This window comes from Sorex fumeus, unplaced genomic scaffold (genome assembly GCF_029834395.1).
Source record: "Sorex fumeus unplaced genomic scaffold, SorFum_2.1 ptg000047l, whole genome shotgun sequence".
Classification (NCBI taxonomy): Eukaryota; Metazoa; Chordata; class Mammalia; order Eulipotyphla; family Soricidae; genus Sorex; species Sorex fumeus.
This window is the reverse complement of record NW_026606104.1, coordinates 41,314,183-41,332,992: the sequence shown is the minus strand read 5'-3', so window position 1 is coordinate 41,332,992 and position 18,810 is coordinate 41,314,183. Positions and strand designations below refer to the sequence as shown.

General features: G+C 38.1%; 1 protein-coding gene and 1 non-coding gene across 2 annotated transcripts in view; both read right to left on the bottom strand.

The window, feature by feature from the left end:
* Positions 1-2,805: 2,805 nt before the first annotated feature.
* CLIC4 (chloride intracellular channel 4) overlaps positions 2,806-18,810 on the bottom strand; it is a 66,784-nt gene continuing 50,779 nt past the window's right edge. Inside the window, exons 4-7 of the mRNA XM_056123391.1 lie at positions 13,015-13,121; positions 6,960-7,141; positions 3,874-5,982; positions 2,806-3,646 (exon numbers count right to left, since the gene is read on the bottom strand). Of these exons, the coding sequence (XP_055979366.1) occupies positions 5,818-5,982; positions 6,960-7,141; positions 13,015-13,121 (454 nt within the window). The 3' untranslated portion in view covers positions 2,806-3,646; positions 3,874-5,817. The remainder of the gene's footprint in view (positions 3,647-3,873; positions 5,983-6,959; positions 7,142-13,014; positions 13,122-18,810) is intronic.
* Positions 11,097-11,203, bottom strand: LOC130032281 (U6 spliceosomal RNA). The gene has a single exon (XR_008793818.1). It is a non-coding gene; the product is annotated as a U6 spliceosomal RNA (small nuclear RNA).

Genomic DNA, 18,810 nt, shown 5'->3' with positions numbered 1-18,810 from the left:
CTGTTATTTAATTTCAGGACATTTCATCATTCCAAAAAGTACTCATAGCAGTTACTTCTTTCATGTACTATCGCTTTGCCCTCTTGTCACTTCAGAGAAACAGAATCCTCTGGCTGTTTGTGCCTGGTTGTCCTTGCTACGCATTTTCTGCATGCGTGTTGTAGCATGTTGTGAAGCACATAGCTATCAGTGGGCTGCATATACAGCAGCAATCCCAGCAGCAACCATAGCTGAGGTGTTGAATTGGCTGTGCTATCTTTGTGTAATTACACTCAGATATTCACACAATGAAATTGCCTCATGATGCACTTCTCAGAATGCATTGTCATCATGGGGAAAGAGAGACAGTACAGCAAGCTGGACATTCCCCTTGTATGCAGCAGACAACTAGGATTCTTTACCCAGAACAATATACAGTCTCCCCACCAAGGACAGGAGTGATCCCTGAGCAGAATCTGGAGTAAGATCTGAACACTGTGGGTGTGGGCCCCACTACACACACACACACACACACACACACACACACACACACTCCATTTTCTATTAGATTGAGCCAAATAAATAGCCCTATACTTTATTTTACAACACTTTTTAAAAATAAGCAACAATTTATTACAAGTTTCTAAAAATTCATAGTGTTGGAGTGATAGCACAGCTGGTAAGGACATTTGCCTTGCATGCGGCCGACCCGGGTTCGACTACCAGCATCCCATATGGTTCCCTGAGCACCGCCAGGAGTAATTCTTGAGTGCATGAGCCAGGAGTAACCCCTGTGCATTGCCAGGTGTGACTCAAAAAAGCAAAAACTGAAAACTCATATACATGTCAACAATTTCCTATTTTTTACTCTATTTTCCTCTAGAGGTAACCAATATTACTAGCTTTTTAAATTTTAGTTAATATCGCATGTAATATTATTAGTCTCTATTCCTCAATCTTGTATTCAATGGGCTGGAACGATAGCACAGCGGGTAGGGCGTGGCCAACCTGGGTTCGATTTCTCTGCCCCTCTCAGAGAGCCCGGCAAGCTACCAAGAGTATCTCGGCCACATGGCAAAGCCTGGCACGCTACCCATGATGTATTCAATATGCCAACCACAGTAACAAGTCTCACAATGGAGACGTTACTGGGCCCCTTCGAGCAAATCGATGATGAACGGGAGGACAGTGCTACAGTGTATTCAATAATTCTATTAAACTTTCTCTTTTCTAATAGGTTATTTTGAGTATCTTCAATACATGTAGATCATCTTCAAAGAACCATCAACTGGGCCAGAGTGCTAGTACAGTAGGTAGGGCACTTGCCTTGCACGTGGTTGACCAGGGTCTGATCCCCAGCACTCCATTTGATCCCCTGAAGAAATAAGCCCTGAGCACTGCTGGGTGTGACCCCAAAACAAAAAGCTGTCACTGTCCTCCCGTTGTTCATTGATTTTCTCGAGCAGGCCCAGTAAGTGTCCATTTTGAGACTTTGTTGTTACTGTGTTTGGCATATCGAATACGTCACGGGGAGCTTGCCAGGCTCTGCCGTCTGGGCGAGATACTCTCAGTAGCTTGCCGGGCTCTCCGAGAGGGGCGGAGGAATCGAAGTCGGGTCAGCCATGTTGGCTGCGTGCAAGGCAAACGCCCTACCCGCTGTGCTATCACTCCAGCCCAAAACAAAAAGCAAACAACCAAAACAAAAAAACCCACGGTGAGCACCTGAAGGGAGCACCAAATAAAGGGTGTTTGGAAGATCCTCCCAGGAGGGGAGATGCATGTTGAAAGTAGACTATGGACTGAACATGTCTGCCACTCAATGCCTCTTTTGCAGACCACAACACCCAAAAGGAGAGAGAGAACAAAAGGGAATGCCCTGCCACAGAGGCAGGGTGGGATGGGGGGGATGGGGGTGGGAGGGATATTATCCATGGTGGTGGAAAATGGGCACTGGTGGAGGGATGGGTATTTGATCATTGTATAATCAAAACCCAAGCACAAAAAATTGTAAATCTACAACTGTACCTCATGGTGTTTCACTAATAAAAAAAAAATACGCAGGGTGGTTCTGTCCTCTGGGAAAACAAAGAGCAGTCAACTATTCACTTTCTTTTCCATACAAAGTTCTTCAAAATAGAATTTCAGATGTACAAGTGTTCCCATTTCCAAACCCAACACCCTATGAGCCATCCCTCCACCAATGACCCCTGGTCCCCCGCACCCAAACAGTCCTTACTTTTATTGATACTTTACTGCATTGACAAGGAGGCTTTTTAATAAATTAGCAATGGAAAGTACCTGAGTAACAGCTGCCATAGACGATAATTCTTTTTCCTGACCAATGAGAGCTTCTATTTCATATTCATACATGAAAATTGGTGTAGGTTCTTAACAGGCTTTTTTTTTTTTTGAGGGCAGACTGGTGTTCTGGCCCATACCGGGTGGTAATCAGGGCTTATTGATGGCTCTGCGCTTAGGGATCATTTCTGGCAATGTTTGAGGAAACATAATGGGATGCCAGGTATGAAATCGGGGTCAACCGTATGCAAGGTACTTACTTGTTGTACTATCTCTCCAGCACCCTTAACAAGTATCTTTATTAAAGTTTTTACTGCTGATCCTATTTTGATAAGGATGAATATCATGAACATTTTAATCAAAGTATGTTCATGAACATTTTAATCAAATTATTTTATGCACCTATGGAGATGATCATGATTTTTGTTCATTATTTACTAAATCACCCAAAGGGAAAAAAACAGTCTCACGCAAAACTTTTACCTCAATTTATTTATTTTCATGAAGAAGAAACCAAAGAACCTTCTATGGTAGTGAAAATATACTTTATTTTTAATACAACAGCTGCCAGCAACATACTGGTTCCAGAGAGAAAAAAAAAGGTTTTTTTTTTCCAAATAATTCTAAAGAAAATACTCCAATTCTGTCCAAAACTAGGATTTGGGAAAAGTTAAAAGCTTCTCATGACAAAAATACAATTGTGATGACCAACATTAATCTGTAAATTATCAATGCAATCTTTTAAAAGTTCACATCAGTAATGAACGCTTTTGTCTCTTTTAATCAAATACAAATTATAGCCAGTGTAAAAAAATCAATAAACTTGATGAAATGTGTATGAAAATTATCATGAAAAAATACATTTTCATTTCTTCTCATTTTTTTACCTTGTAAATATTTTCTAAATGGGTATTTTTTAATGCAGAGTTAAAAGCTATCTACATGAACTTTGATTCAAAACTCAACAAAAATAAAGTCAAAATGTCTAAATTCTAGAAGAATCAACTAATCCTAATTCTAAATGTCAGGAAACTCTCAATTGTATACAAATTGCTCAAGGGTTTAAGATAAGTTATGCAAGCCAAAGTTACTAACAAATAAAATATCATCTGCATTTTACTGTAAGTCAGAAATCCTATCAAAAGGAGGTAACATAACTGTACAGAAAATCTACATCTATATAAAAAAGTTATATCAACTGAAATAACAGAGCTTTCCAATTGTTTAATACAAAAATCTCTCAAAGTCCCCCACGAAACAGTGAGCATTTTCATTTAATATCCAATCTCCTTACTGAAGTGGAATAGAAATGAAGCAGGGAGGAAAAGATTCAGTAGCTGAAAAAATATCATGATTTCAATTATGTCAACTATACTAAAATATGGGCTGGAGCGATAGCACAGCAGGTAGGGCGTTCGCCTTACAAGCGGCCAACATGGCTGACCCGAGTTCGATTCCTCCGCCCCTCTCGGAGAGCCCGGCAAGCTACCGAGAGTATTGGATATGCCAGACACAGTAACAACAAAGTCTCCAATGGAGACGTTACTGGGCCCGCTCGAGCAAATCGACGATCAACGGGAGGGCCTTTACCTTTACCTTTACTAAAATATGAATGACTGTGATAAGGCAAAATACTACATGAACTGCCACGAAAACTTTTGTGCCCCAAGTCTCCCAAGATTTTAAACTATGATCCTGCAACCAATTATGAGGGAAGATGCCTATCATAGAATCATCCTTTTTACCACTTCTGTCCATTTGTCAATCTTAATTCCATTTGGCTGACTTTCCTGATAAAACTATGACTTGTCTTTCTATAGAGTTCTGTCTTCATCAAAATCATCAAACAAACCTGCCTTCCTAGGATATCCTGAGATAGCTAAGTCTAACCTTTTGATGAAGTGGAAAACAAAAGAAATTTTGAGAGAGAGAATTCAAAGGGGAAATATTCACAAGCGAGTTTCAGACTGGTTTTTTTATCACTCCATTTTGAGCTACATGACTTTTTTTTTTCATTAACCCTCTGCTCTGTACCACTTAGTCCACTTGAAAGAACAGATGCCAACATCTCTTGACTCTTTTTTTTTTTTAATCTTTTAAACTATGAAGCAAGGTTCAGTAAACACCAAGTTGTCACTACTTTAAAAGCAGGGAAAAAAAGCAGGGGAAAAAAATGATGGCTCCCAGTGTACTGTACTGGTGCAGATGTGACATTTGTACCCACTGAAGCAACTGTTACAGTATTTCTCAATAACCTCATAATGCTTCTTGCTAGAGCCAAATAAATCATCATCCAATATTTAATTATAAAAGGGAGTTTGATCTATAAAAAGAAGTTCTAAGAAAGATTAGTTTCTTAGAAGTTAGGGCTGGAGTGATAGCATAGTGGTAGGGCGTTTGCCTTACAAGCGGCCAACATGGCTGACCCGAGTTCGATTCCTCCGCCCCTCTTGGAGAGCCCGGCAAGCTACTGAGAGTATCTCGCCCCGCACAGCAGAGCCTGGCAAGCTACACAGTAACAAGTCTCATGATGGAGACGTTACTGGGCCCGCTCGAGCAAATCGATGAACAACGGGAGGACCGTGACTGGACCGTGACCAGAAGAAAGATTAGTTAAAGAAATCTCCCTGAGCCAAGTGGATACAATATGGAGCTCTTCTTATCTTTCTATACCAAGCTAGTTTCTTCCATAAAGCCAGGGCTTACTAACAGTTAAGATATCAAAAGGGGAAAAACTTTGCCATTTTAAAGCAATATACTTGAAATTTCAAAAAACATTCTATAAGAAATAGCACTTCTTAAACAAGCTAGGTATAAAAAAAATTACCAAAATATATCTTAAGAATATATCCCTCCCTCTAAACTTTCAGCTGCTATCTGATGTCAGTGTTCTAATTGGTTTAAAGGCTTATTACATGCTTTTAAGTAAATTAAAATCCACATAGAGTGAAGTAGCAAAATGTGTTGTGACTTTCTGTAGATTTCCTCCGCTGGCCCTAATATCCTTTTAGTACATATCCAGGACAGACTAAGTTGAAAAAGATTTTAATACAGTAGCGATCGTTTCATACTCTTACTAAATAATATAAAATTCCCCCAATACATAAATATTCCTTGTACCATGTATTATGCACCAGTTTGGGATTAACTGATGAGTACATGGCTACTATTTTAGCAGTTAACAGTTAAACATTACACCTCAAAAAGTTCTGCCATCTATACATAAGGAATGGACTGAGCGGTGAGAGCTCCAAAGAGGGCAAACTACCTCTAAAGTGAAAAGTTTGTGATGGAGTGTCTCCAAATGATAGGAGAGGCGGATAAAGATGAGGCGAAATAGGTAAAAGAAATTTGAAATAATACTGCTTAGGAGTGTATATTTCAAGACAGCTACTATACCTTGTCTATCCTTTGTCCTAATCTCGATTAACTGCATGATCATGCAAAATAAAATTCAGACTTCATAGGAAGGAGCAGTCTGTTAAGAAAAGCCATGTTCTTAGGGGAAGATGAGAAGATATCTCTCTTACAAGTGCTATTTTACTTGGTAAGTCTTTTGGCTACATCGCTATATGCTATTTCGACCTCCTTATCACTGGGGCAGGTATTGGTAAACTCATCTCTACTATAAGCATTAGTTAAGTATCTCCAGATGCCAGTCATTCCTTTTGGAATATCAAAGTTGCGATATTTTTTGGCCACCACCTGAAACACAAAGGGATAAGACATCAACATTTATTTTCCATGTAATACAGACCAGACATAGTTCCAACATTTGGGTAAATTATTGATTTTGTGGAAAAAAGACTGCCACTTTCATTCTAACTAGAAGTGAAATAATGACAAGATCTGTAAACTATACCAGACTCAGAAGTATGACAGTGATTACAAAAGCCAGCCTTAGCTATCCAGAGACACAGTCAAGTATAACCCACTGGATAAATACTTTAGACACTGGTCTAGGGATGGAGAGGCAGCTCAAAGACTAATGGTCATGCTTGCATATTAGAGCCCTGGGATCAACCCTCAGCACTGCACAGTCCCCTAAAAAAGTACCAGAGAATATGACTTTCAACACTGAGTTAGGAATAAATAGCACCTGAGCACTGTTTGTGTGACCCAAAAGAAAACCACTACTTTTTAGAGGATTTCTTTGTTTTCTGTTTGAATCAAGTATGTGCCTCCAATATGTGCTCAGCACAATGACTATCTCTCCAGCCCCCCAGGTTTATTTTCAAATCTGCTGAGTTTTTTCTTGATCTTTATTTTACCACGCAAGTACTATTTATAACTTCTACTTAGCACAGTATTTCACAATCAATGCTCAATTTTTTTTTTTTACCATGAATGGAAAAAGATCACAGAACCTGACTAAGTCGGTGTGGCAAATTCCAATTCAAAGTCATCTACTTCATCTTTAAATTTATGTAGAAAACAAAAAAGTACCTTCCTTTTCAAATGTCCCAATTTTAAGACATCTGCATTTTTTCTACTTCATTTAACTCTACGGTGTCTCAACTGCTGTCTAAATAGCATTAGTTAGACTATTTGGGGTTCCTAGGTGTACTCAGGGAAATCAGAGAAGTCTTGTGTACAAAGGAAAAACTTAGTAGATAGAATGTTAGCAAGCAGAAAACTAGACTTGAAGTCCACCCACAAGTCACCACATCCTATTGACCTACCTTGACAATATGCAGTTTGGGCAGCAGATTACAATCGGCTAGTGTCATCTCGTTGCCATCTAGGAATTTCCGTGTAGAAAACTTGATGTCCTCCATACTATTCTCATCAATTTCATCAGGGAGGGGAGAATTCAGATATTCATCCAGTTTCTGGAGTGTTTTCAAAAGACCCCTCTCCAAAGCTGAAAGATAGATCACATTCCAGAAGATCTATCACATACCGTTCACACTTATTAAGAATGTCAGAATAGGGGCTGAACTGATAGTACATTTATATAGCATAACCAACCTGGGTTCAATCCCCGGCATCCCATATGCTGCCCCAAGTACCACCAGGAATGATTCCTGAGTACAAAACCTAGCGTAACCCCTGAACATTGCCAGATGTGAGCCCCACACCCCAAAAAGAATTTTTTAAGAGTATCAGAATAACAGGTATAGTGTCAAAAACAAAACATAATTAATTATCTGATATAAAGTTTATCATCTCCATATGGAAAAGCAAACAACAAAGATACCAAGAAGTACTGAAAAAGAAAAATCATTCAGGGCCAGAGCAATAGAACAGGAGATAGGTCACTTTCCTTGCATGCAACAGACCCGGGTTCGAGTCCCATATGGTCTTCTGAACACTAACAGGAGTAATTCTGGATGTGGCTTCCCACAACTTTAAAAGCCAAAAATAAACCAACATTAAACAATAAAAATAAAGAAAATGTCAAGATTCACCACTAGAAGGCAGTAAGAGGCCAGCAGAAAGTAATTCCTTGTCCTATGAGTAGTTTCAGTGCTATTCTTTAATACTTTTATGCTGGCATGTCAAAGAAGATACATCAAAAGCGCTCAAAAAAAATTGTAATAAAGGCCATATAATCAACTTGAAATTGCATGAATTTAAAATTTCTCATGAAAACCAAATCACCGTTTTGGGCCTCTGAGAAGAGAGCAAAATTCAAATGATTAATATTCTCCATTTCTTTCAAAGATAATCATTCTGTCTCTCACTCAGAAGTGTGAGAAACAAATACTCTCACATTAATGTAAATATAAACTGGCATATATTTTTCAAGAATAACTGGGAAAAACTTATTTAAACTCCAAATTTATATTTATACCATTGATTTTGACTAGATACTCATACAAACTTTTTAAAGAAATGAGTGCTGGCTAAGCCTTATTTCTAAATTTTGAATTTATAGTTTCTTGCCATGTACGAAACCATTTTTTCCCTACAAAATAAAATGACAAAACTATTTATAAGAACATTCACTAGCAGTATTATCAGTTGTAATAAAATACACTCAAGAAATCTAAATATCTGCAAGATAATGTATAAATAAAAATCCACATGGAATATTAAGCAGTACTTCTAAAATATTGAGTTGATTTATATTTTTACATGGAAGGAATTCTATCACACAATACACAAAAAGGCAACTGCAGAATATAATTACATGAATAAATTTACATACTTTTGCAAAATTACATTTAAATGAAAAGGTTAAATGATGTGATTTAAGAGGGGCACTGAGATTTCATTGATTTTATTTCTATTTTAATTATTTCAATAAGCACACATTACCCTATAATATAATCTAAATGAGTTAATGCAGCAGAAAAGGGTTACTCTAATAAGACCACATCTATTTGTAGAAAACAGTAATAATTCACGATGAAGACAACAAAAATTATGATTATTTACCTGGCTAAAACTATATTTTACAGTTGCTATTAGTTTTACTAAGGGTTAATCTTATACAACCATTTTTTAAAATTTGAGGTATCACAGTTTAGAAATAGTATTAAAGTCAATATTTTATGGTTGCAGAGCACTACACATAACCGATTTTTAAAAGGACGGATAGGTATACTATGCCTCTTCCTACCTAAAATGAAAAACAATCATCAATCACCATCTGGTTACAAATGCTTTCCCAGAAAGGAAGAGGAACAAAGGGTGGGAGGAAAAAAGATATTAAGAGGGAGGAATAAGAAATCTGGAATAAAAAAAATAAACTGCTTCTGCTTAAAGATATAAATCATAATATTATGACCTATGTCTCAGAACACATAATGGCAGATCTTTACCACTGCTCAATTCACTAATTCCTTAAGAATATTCATAGCTAACAGCTAATGAAGTACATACTAGTTAACAGCTGAGCACTTAGTTACTATTATATAAATTAGCAAATTACAATACTATCAAAACTCAGATCTAGGACAAGTTATTCCCTATCCTTCACCATAAAAGGAATTAACCACTTGTTTTTCTTTTAATGCTTCAAAAGCTAACATTCTTACTCCCAATAAACTTAAATATTTTACCAAAATATTTTCTATTGTATCTATCATCAGTGTTTTCCTTTACAGTAATCTTTGAATCTTATTTGTTGACTTGTCCCAAAATCTAAGCACCACATTTGGTTTCACTTTCACTAGCCCAGCACTGTGACATGGAGTCTTAAATCTGTGCTAAAATCGGGTTCTTAAAATTGCGCTAACAAACTGAAGTTTGTAAAACACTTAACAGTTACTACTCAAAGGCCAAGCTATTCCCATTTATGTGAAAATGACGACTCCATCTCTATGTGAGTTATTTACTGTTTAGATTAAAACAACAAGTTGAATCACTACTTTTCAGACTGTTAAGATTTTTAATTGCACTAAACAGACAGATAAAAGAACTGCAGAACTGTAACCAAAAAAAACACATAAGGGAAACCGATTAAGTTCCTAAAATAACTAAAAACAGTGTTCTGAAGTCTCATGGCAATGACAGGCCCCTGTGGGGGGGACACTGCTTGGCAACTGGAATTTTATTTACTAGTAGGTAATTTAATATAAAGTGTCCTAAAATGGACGATCTGTCACCCATTATATTATTTTTGTTCTTATTTGTTTGAAGAAGTGTTTCCCAGAGAAGGCTATACAGTTTTCCTTGACTAAGAAGCTAAAATTGCAAAGTTTTTTTTTTTGGGGTGGGGGGATAGGATGGACAGACACAATGTGGATGAGGGGGTGCATGCATGCGACACACACACACACACACACACACACACACACACACACACACACACACAGCCTCAAGTGTAATGGAGGGGTAAGGATTTCTGTTTGTTCACATTACCAGGGAGGCATGAAGTGATTATCAATTTTTCTGTCAAGGAAGTGGCAGGCCAATTAAGTTTGGGAGTCTCTGTTTAACAGCATTCTAAGGACAGTTAAGAGTAGGTGGCTACTTAAGACAGTACTCAATTGATAGGAAAAAATAGAACACAAACTTATACTTATGTGAGTCACTTTCTCCCTACCCCACCCATCCCCCAAACCAATTGGTCTGTTTTAGGCAAAGATATTTTATTCCCCTTTTCCTCACCACCAAGTGGCAAAAGAAATTTAGCCACCCTCCAGCTTCCAAAAGCCACATAGAGAAATAAGAACATTATGATTTAAACTAAGAGTTCAAAGAACAATGCAGCAAGAGCATCTGGGTATAAAAGGAAACAATGAAAAGAACCAAGGCAGCCTGCACTGAGGAAGGGTAGAACAGGAAAGAGTCTATGGATAGGAGGAGCTTCAATGGAATTGTTTACTTGTTATAGAAAAGTGCGTAGACAAGAAACATTAGTTAAGAAAAAGGCCAATTACTAGGGAAAATTATTCCCATACAAAGGAAGAAACTGGAACACATTTAATAGTGTAATCCAGGCTTGGCAACTAAGAACTTCCCCTTTTCTCCTTCACAAGAGAACAACATTTCTTGGTTGAGTATTATTCCAAAAGTGATTAAAATTCAATGCTAAATTATAAAATACTACAATTTAAAAACTTGATAAAAATATAATAGCCTGAATTGCTTGGATATCTGCCTACTGAAACACCACAAGGGAACTAGCAAATGTTCTTTTAAGATGTTTGTTATTGCCTAACCAAGACTCTAGTATTTTTTCCCCTTTGGTATTTTTGTTCATTTACTGCCACAAATTTCTGTCCAAAGAACTCCACCCAAAAATAAAAATAAAAAGGGGTGAGGGGCAGTGAGAGACAGAGAACAACAACAGAAAAGAATTCCACCTAAATTATTCAACTATTCAAACCAATGATGAATCAAAGTATCTTTTTTTTTTTTTAAAAAAAGATGTGGAACGCTTCACGAATTTGCGTGTCATCCTTGTGCAGGGGCCATGCTAATCTTCTCTGTATCGTTCCAATTTTAGTATATGTGCTGCCGAAGCGAGCACTGAATCAAAGTATCTTTAGATAGCACTCCACGGCTTAGAAGCTGGCCTCACATGCTGCGGGAAAAGGCAGCTGGAATAGAGAAGGGACCGCTAAGTGACTGATGCTTGGAGGCTCGCTCGGGATGGGAGATGCGTGCGGAAAATAAGACTATAGACCAAACATGTTGGCCACTTACTACCTGCATTGCAAACCATAACACCCAAAAGGAGAGAGAGAGAGAGAAAGAGAAAGGGAATGTGCCTGCCACAGAGGCAGGTGGGGGAGGATAGGGTGGGGATGGCGGGAGGGATACTGGGAACATTGGTGGGGGGAAATGTGTACTGGTGAAGGGATGGGTACTCGATCCTTTTATGACTGAAACGCAATCACAAAAGTTTGTAAATCTGTAACTGCACATCATGGTGGCTCACTAAAAAATGTTTAAAAATTTAAAAAATTAAAGAGACTATATCTTTGCCCTAACAAAAATTGCAGACCACATGAAGTCATAATGTAAACAAAAATACAATAAAGACTATTTATGAATAATAAAAAAAAGAAAAAGAAAGTGTCTTTAGAGCTGTCTTTCTGGATACTGCTGTAACTTTTAACATATCACAGCAGTAGGGCATTTGCCTTGCACCAGGCCGGCTCAGCTGAGCTGGGTTCGATTTCTCCGCCCCTATTGGAAAGTCCGGCAAGCTACCGAGAGTATCTCGCCCACATGGCAAAGCCTGGCAAGCTACCCGTGACGTATTCGATATGCCAAACAGAGTAACAACAAGTCTCACAATGGAGACGTTACTGGGCCCACTTGAGCAAATCGATGAACAACGGGAGGACAGTGCTACAGTGCAGTGCTATCTCTATATACAGTTTTCCCCAAAGAAAACAATGCTTAAAGAAGAAAAAAAAAAAGGAAATTAAATAAGTTTCATTAAATGGGACCTCCTTCAAAGTTTACCTTAGCTATACGTAAGCTTGATAGACTAACACAGGCATTCCCTAAACATATTTTGGCAAGGTTGGGTTTTTTGGTTTTTGTCTGTTTTGGGGCACATCCAGATGTGCTCAGGGTTTACTCCTAGCTATGATGCACTCAGGAATCACTCCTAGCACGCTCAGGGAACCATATAGAATGCCAGGGATTGAACCCAGGTTGGTCTATGTTTCCAGCCCCTAGAAGTGTACTTTAATTTTTAAAAAGTGTGAATCTATATTCATCTACCTAAACAATTCTTACCAAATAATGACTTAGCTCTAAGTCTTAGTTATAGGAGATGCAGAGAAACCTGGAAAGTTTGAGAATCTAACTGATACTCAAAAAATTCACCAAGTTGAATTTAGTCTGCTGACACCCAACAGTACATAGAAGATTTAGTAACCATTTAAGTTAGACTACATCAATAATCTATTTTAGCCACTCAATCCATTACTTTCAATACACCATTAGCTAGTTCTTTGTATAGCTATAGCTCCCTTCATCGCAGAAGACTATGAAAACTAATTCAATTCAATAATCATTTTATCACATATATATCCTAAGCATTCTCACTTTTAGATAACACACACACACATACACACACACACACACACACACACACACACACACACACACACACCCCTCCCAGCAATTTAAGGATTTACCCTGGTTTGTCATCAAACCTCTAACAAACTTTTTAAATCGGGTTTTAATACTCATATAAGTATCTGGATTCCAAATTATTCATTTACAATCACTTTCATCATATAAGGAATTTTGAGGTAATGTGGGGGCATCATAGCGTGATGTTGAAAAAAAAAGCAAACAAACAAACAAAAAACCCTTTACCTTCATTAGCCTCTGGCCTTGAATTCTTGATATAGGCAGAGAATTTAGCAAAGATATCCATTCCAGCCGTATTTGATTCTGGGTGCTTTGGTGAAAGCTTTAAGTACCTAGATAGAAAAAGTGATGATAATTTATAGTTTCTCAAAGATAAATTAGCATAAATTTGCTCAATAAATAAACTATTACACTAACAGTTATGGCCAACTCTCTAACAAATACCATTATCTGCTATCCATGACATTCCAAAGATGTGTTTTTCCTTAGGAAACCAAGTTATACAGTGGTTTTTTTTTTCAAATATCAATATTCTTGGCAACCAAAGAGCATCCACACTCCACCTCCACTTTGTGTTATAAGTTAAAATGGTGGGCAAACAAATCTACTTGCTCAGAGATTTGTGCAAAAAAAAAAACAAACCTAAGGGTCAGAGAAATAGTACAGTGAGTAAGTTGTTTGCCTTGCATGCATGTGACCCAAGTTGCACCCCTAACACCCAATAAAGGTTCCTTAAGCCTGCCACGCATGATTCCTGAGCGCAGAGCCAGGAGTAACCCCAGAGCACTGCCAGTTGTAAAAGAGTAAAAGGAAGGAACTCTAGCACAGCCAACCTTTCTTTGACTATGGCCCCTTCTGTCCTTATTTACTTCATGTGTCACCCTGTCATACTAATTGGTCCCCAGGTCTCATGCTGTACTCCCTGCCCCCACCATAACTGATACGATGTTCACCAGCGGGAGTCGGGGGGAGGGGTCAAGCGCGGGCACAAATATGGCCCCTGGTTGAGAAACGCTGCTGCAGAGTAGTGCTGTTGAAAGGAACTTTTTGTGAAAAAGGAATTATTCTCTACTAAATTGTTCGATATGGAAGCAATTAGTGGTATGTGGCCATTTGAATATGAATTTAAATAAACCACAAATCAAGTTAAAAATACATTTCCTCATTTGCCCTAGTCAGCATTTAAACAATGGGACATTCTCAATTAGCAATGCCAAGCAGTATGTTGGTGTGCCATGCCCTGTACAAACTCTGTGCAGGGATCTCCTCTGGAGCATTCTGATTGTCCATAACAAGTTAAGGACAAAAACAGCAGGAGGCAGAGCATAATTACCAATCCTATTGTCAGGACTCTTAAGAAACCTCCCACGTATTAAAACTGTACAGATGACACCAGGAAACAGAAAGATGTCAGAAATTGTTAACAAGTACTCTGTTGTGTTGGCACAATTTTTCTAGTTTGAAAACAGACATTCGTGACCTGTCTGCTTTCTTAAAAAATAAACCACAAATAATACATTTTACACATTTAGATTTCAAACACACATGATCTGGATATTTCACCCTCAAATTGGAAATACATGTGAAAAAGCTCTTTTCTTCACTCTTCCTTTCAACAATTCCAGTGGAGCTAGAGTTAGAAAGATTCACACTTAGAATTTCTTTAGGGGAAATTCGTCAGCATAAAAGCCCTGTAAAATGTAAGACTTTGGAAAAAGTCTTACATTAATGATTTAGATTTATCCTCTTTTACCTCCTGGCAGGGTGTGTGTGTGTGTGTGTGTGTGTGTGTGTGTGTGTGTTTTCAATAAGGGCATACCTGGCTTTGCTCAGGGAATCAACTCCTGGTTGTGCTTGGTGGACCAGAGTTGTTAAGAATCAAACTTGGATCAGCAGCATGCAAGGAAAGTGCCCTTCCTGCTGTACTCTCTCTACAGCCAATAATTTTTGTTTTGAGGGCCACACCTGGTGCTTAGGGCAACATATGGGGGGCTGGTAATGGAAGGCAGTACATGCAAGCCACTGTACAATCTCTCTGGCCATCAGCCAAGATTCATCATATTTCTTAAAGATGCTGTTATGTGCTTTTTTTTAAATTAAGAGTGAAAATGAGCCACTTTGGGGAGGAGATTAGTTTAATTGCAGTTTTATATTTCTATTTCGCACATTTACTATTTTAAATTCAAAGGAGATAGTCTTTTTTTTATGAGGATATTCACAAACATTTCTATTTATTCCCAAACTAATTTTCTTTTTTTTTTAATTTTTTTTTTTAGTGAAACACCATGAGGTACAGTTGTAGATTTACAATTTTTTGTGCTTGGGTTTGATTATACAATGATCAGATACCCATCCCTCCACCAGTGCCCATTTTCCACCACCATGGATAATATCCCCCCCCCCATCCCCCCCCCCCCCCTCCCCCCCCCCCCCCCCGCCTCTGTGGCAGGGCAATCCCCTGTGTTCTCTCTCTCCTTTTGGGTGTTGTGGTCTGCAAAAGAGGCCTTGAGTGGCAAACATGTTCAGTCCATAGTCCACTTTCGACATACATCTCCCCTCCTGGGAAGATCCTCCAAACACCCAAAGGAGATAGTCTTTAAAATTGGACACGGCACTCTATTTGTAAGAATATAAAACATCTATTGTTCAGCTATACTCAAGTTACCCTTCTAAAAGCTCTCATTTCTATGCATAACAATTTCCTCTACAAATGAAAGGTTTACACAGCAAGTTTTTTCAATGAGAAATTATAGCTAAAAAAAAAAAAAAAAAAGAAAGAAAATTAGGGGCTGGGGCGATAGCACAGCGGGTAGGGCATTTGCCTTGCACATGGCCGACCCAGGTTCGATTCCCAGCATCCCATATGGTACCCTGAGTACTGCCAGGGGTAATTCCTGAGTGCGGAGCCAGGACTGAGCATTGCCAGGTGTGACCCAAAATGCAAAAAAAAAAGAAAATTATAGTAAATTAATTTCACCTATTTTGTATTCAATAAGTATCTTTCTCATACTAATTACAGAAAACTTATCCTCTCCATTTTTCTCTTGCCTGGGCTGAAACAGTTAATCCCAGGTTTAACATTCTTGAGCTTTCCTTAACTATAAAAACAACCACATTCCAGTTTAAATGTTTTCATGGCTTATAACACCGTACCTTCACTAACTCATTCCAAACAGAAAACAGAGCAAAGAACATAAACGACTATTCTGCACATTCAGTCTTCCACTAGACAAGTTTTTTTTTCAAAATTATCCTTCTCCCCAATCAATATCTAGCTGCACCTATCTTTTTCTAATGAAGCTTCAGAATTCTCAAAATAACTCGGCAAAATAGGCTTGAATTCCAAATATTTTGCATATTTGTTATCTGTGTATATAACCGTTATCCTATTAAAAACCTACTATGTGTCAGGCTTTGTACTAAGTAATGAGGGGGTATACTGATTATATAAAGCAAACTTACTAGAGATAGATAAGAATGAAGAACTTGCATCAACAATTCCTTATATTCATAGGCAAATACATACTATAAAAATTCATAAAAGATATTGCTCACTAAAGCAAGTTATTCATTCCTTCCTTATGCAGAGACTTTCAATGGACTGAACACACTCTTTCCATGAGAACTGAGTTTGATTCCTGCACCAGATGTTTCCTAGAGCACAACCCTCGGGACCCAGCACAAACCCCCAGCAATCCCCCAGTTTTTAAATAGCCCAAAAAGCAAAACAAATACACACAAGACCCTATTTTTCCCCTTCCAAGACAAAATAAACTGTTAAATTTATACTATTAATTTAATGCATACAGTACAACAGCTACAAGAGACCATTTACTTTAATCTTTCCTTTTGTCCAAAAGGAAATTATATTCCAGAAAGTTTACATACTTGGATCCCATTGGGGCCATTAAAAGTGTTGATGAAATGAAACTGAAGATTTCTGTTCCCAAATACAAAGTTGTTTTAGCTTTTCACTACAGATCAAGTTTTCTACAAAAGGACACACAAAAGAATGTCGGACCCCTTCAGCTTGATGCAGAAATGCCTCTGGACTTTGCGCCTGGTCAATTTCACTACATCTCCCCGCCCCCATGGGACCCTGATGTCACGCCCACAAGCTGCCCCTGAGGACTATTTAAGCTCATTAAGCCTCATGATCCAGAGACACAAAGATCCAGAGACACACAAAAGAATCTCAGAACCAAGCAGCTGGCTGTAGAGAGATCTCCAGACCCCAATTATCTAAAATTTTAGATTTCTAGGACACCCTATGTTATTTATAGCGGGTAATACAAGTAAATTATCTAGTATCTGCCTGTTCGGCAGGTTTGAATGGTGGTGGGAAATTCAAAATAAATGGTGGTGAGAAGGTGTGGTGGTGGTGGGACGGAATATTTCAATTTCAAATTATTGAATATAATCCATCATTGTAGAACAACCTTATGAAAATTTTTTTAAAAGTTCTCTACAAAAGATGATATATATTCTAAACCAACAGGGCTCAAATCCTTTGCCAACTTTTTTGCATTTCCACAAACATGGGATTTGAATAATTCAATTATTATTATTAGTCTAAGCACACAATGACAAAGAAATGATTTCCCATTATTGTGAACATTCATTTTAACATTTAATGAAAGAAAGGAAACCTCTTAAGAAACTACCAGAGCTTGGGACACAGCTGAGCATGCAGGGGCCCTGGGATCAAATAACAACACCAGGGTCAGAGCAATAATATACTGGGTAGGGCAACCGCCTTGCATGATCCCAACCTGGGTTCAATCTGCTACATCACATATGGCCCTAGAGCACTGCCAGGAGTAATTCCTGAGTGCAAAGCCATCAGTTACCCCTGAACATCACTGGCTGTGGTCCTAAACAAAACAAAAACAAATAAAAATATCAAATAACAACACTGGGGACTGGAGCAATTAGTATAGTGGCTGACCTGGGTTCAATCCCCAGCACCATATATAGTCTTCCAAATTCCACCAGGAATGATCCCTGAGCACAGGGCCAGGAGTTAGCACTGAGCTGAGGTGTGGTCCAAATGATAATGAGACTGCCCAGTGCTACATGGACCACAAAGCATTAAGCTGGCAATAGTCCCTTGGGTTCAAATCAACCTTTATTCCACATTAAATGAGTTGATGACAGTAGACTACCGAAGACTATATCCAACTTTTAGTACAGAACTGTTAGTAGATAACTGGGACATCTCCTTTCGTACTAATAATGGAATGAACACTAGTTAGTCTAATAAATTATCCTTGTACATTCAGCTCACACTGTATTTCTCATTTTAAAAAAGAGAAATAACATTTTACAGAATTATCCTTCAAAATTATCTAACGTCCTTCTATCCTTTTATCAGTTAAGCAACCACATATACAGGCCTAGTACAATCAAAAATCCTTGTTTAAAGTTTTGAGAACTTTTTTCTGAAGCAAAATGGCTCATTCAAATAAGGGAACTTTAAAAACAAAGAAAAAAATACCCATAACCCTCAGAAGAAAACCCGCAGCTAACACAGACCAGCATAAGTTCCTTGATCTAAGCATTCCATTAGTTTTCAATTCTAAACTCTAGACAGTTGCCTACATTATAGTCATTGTGATTCAACCAGGAAGTGCTCACATAAAAAGCACTTTGTTCTCAGAATCCACAAATGCTAAAAACATGTTATTAAAAATGCTAGATTCAAAAGTCCATCAGTTCGTACAACTCTTCTGCCTTTTCTCCTTATCCAATGCAGGCAAGAAAAACAGAGCAGAAGGATTAGCAATTCTTAAGGACTCAAAGACCAGCATGACCTCCAAGGAAAAGGCAATAAACCAGGGTAGTCCCTGAATTCCCTAGTACAATAGAGAAAAGGAAAAGGAATGCCTAGTGGGGGTCTCAGAAACACTTCCTTCTCCAGAAAAAAATGGTTAGTAGGTAGTCCTGTTGGGTCAGCATTTCATGTTAATGGTAAGAAAAAGCACACCTGAATGTAAACATGCTGCTCCAAAGGATATAAAA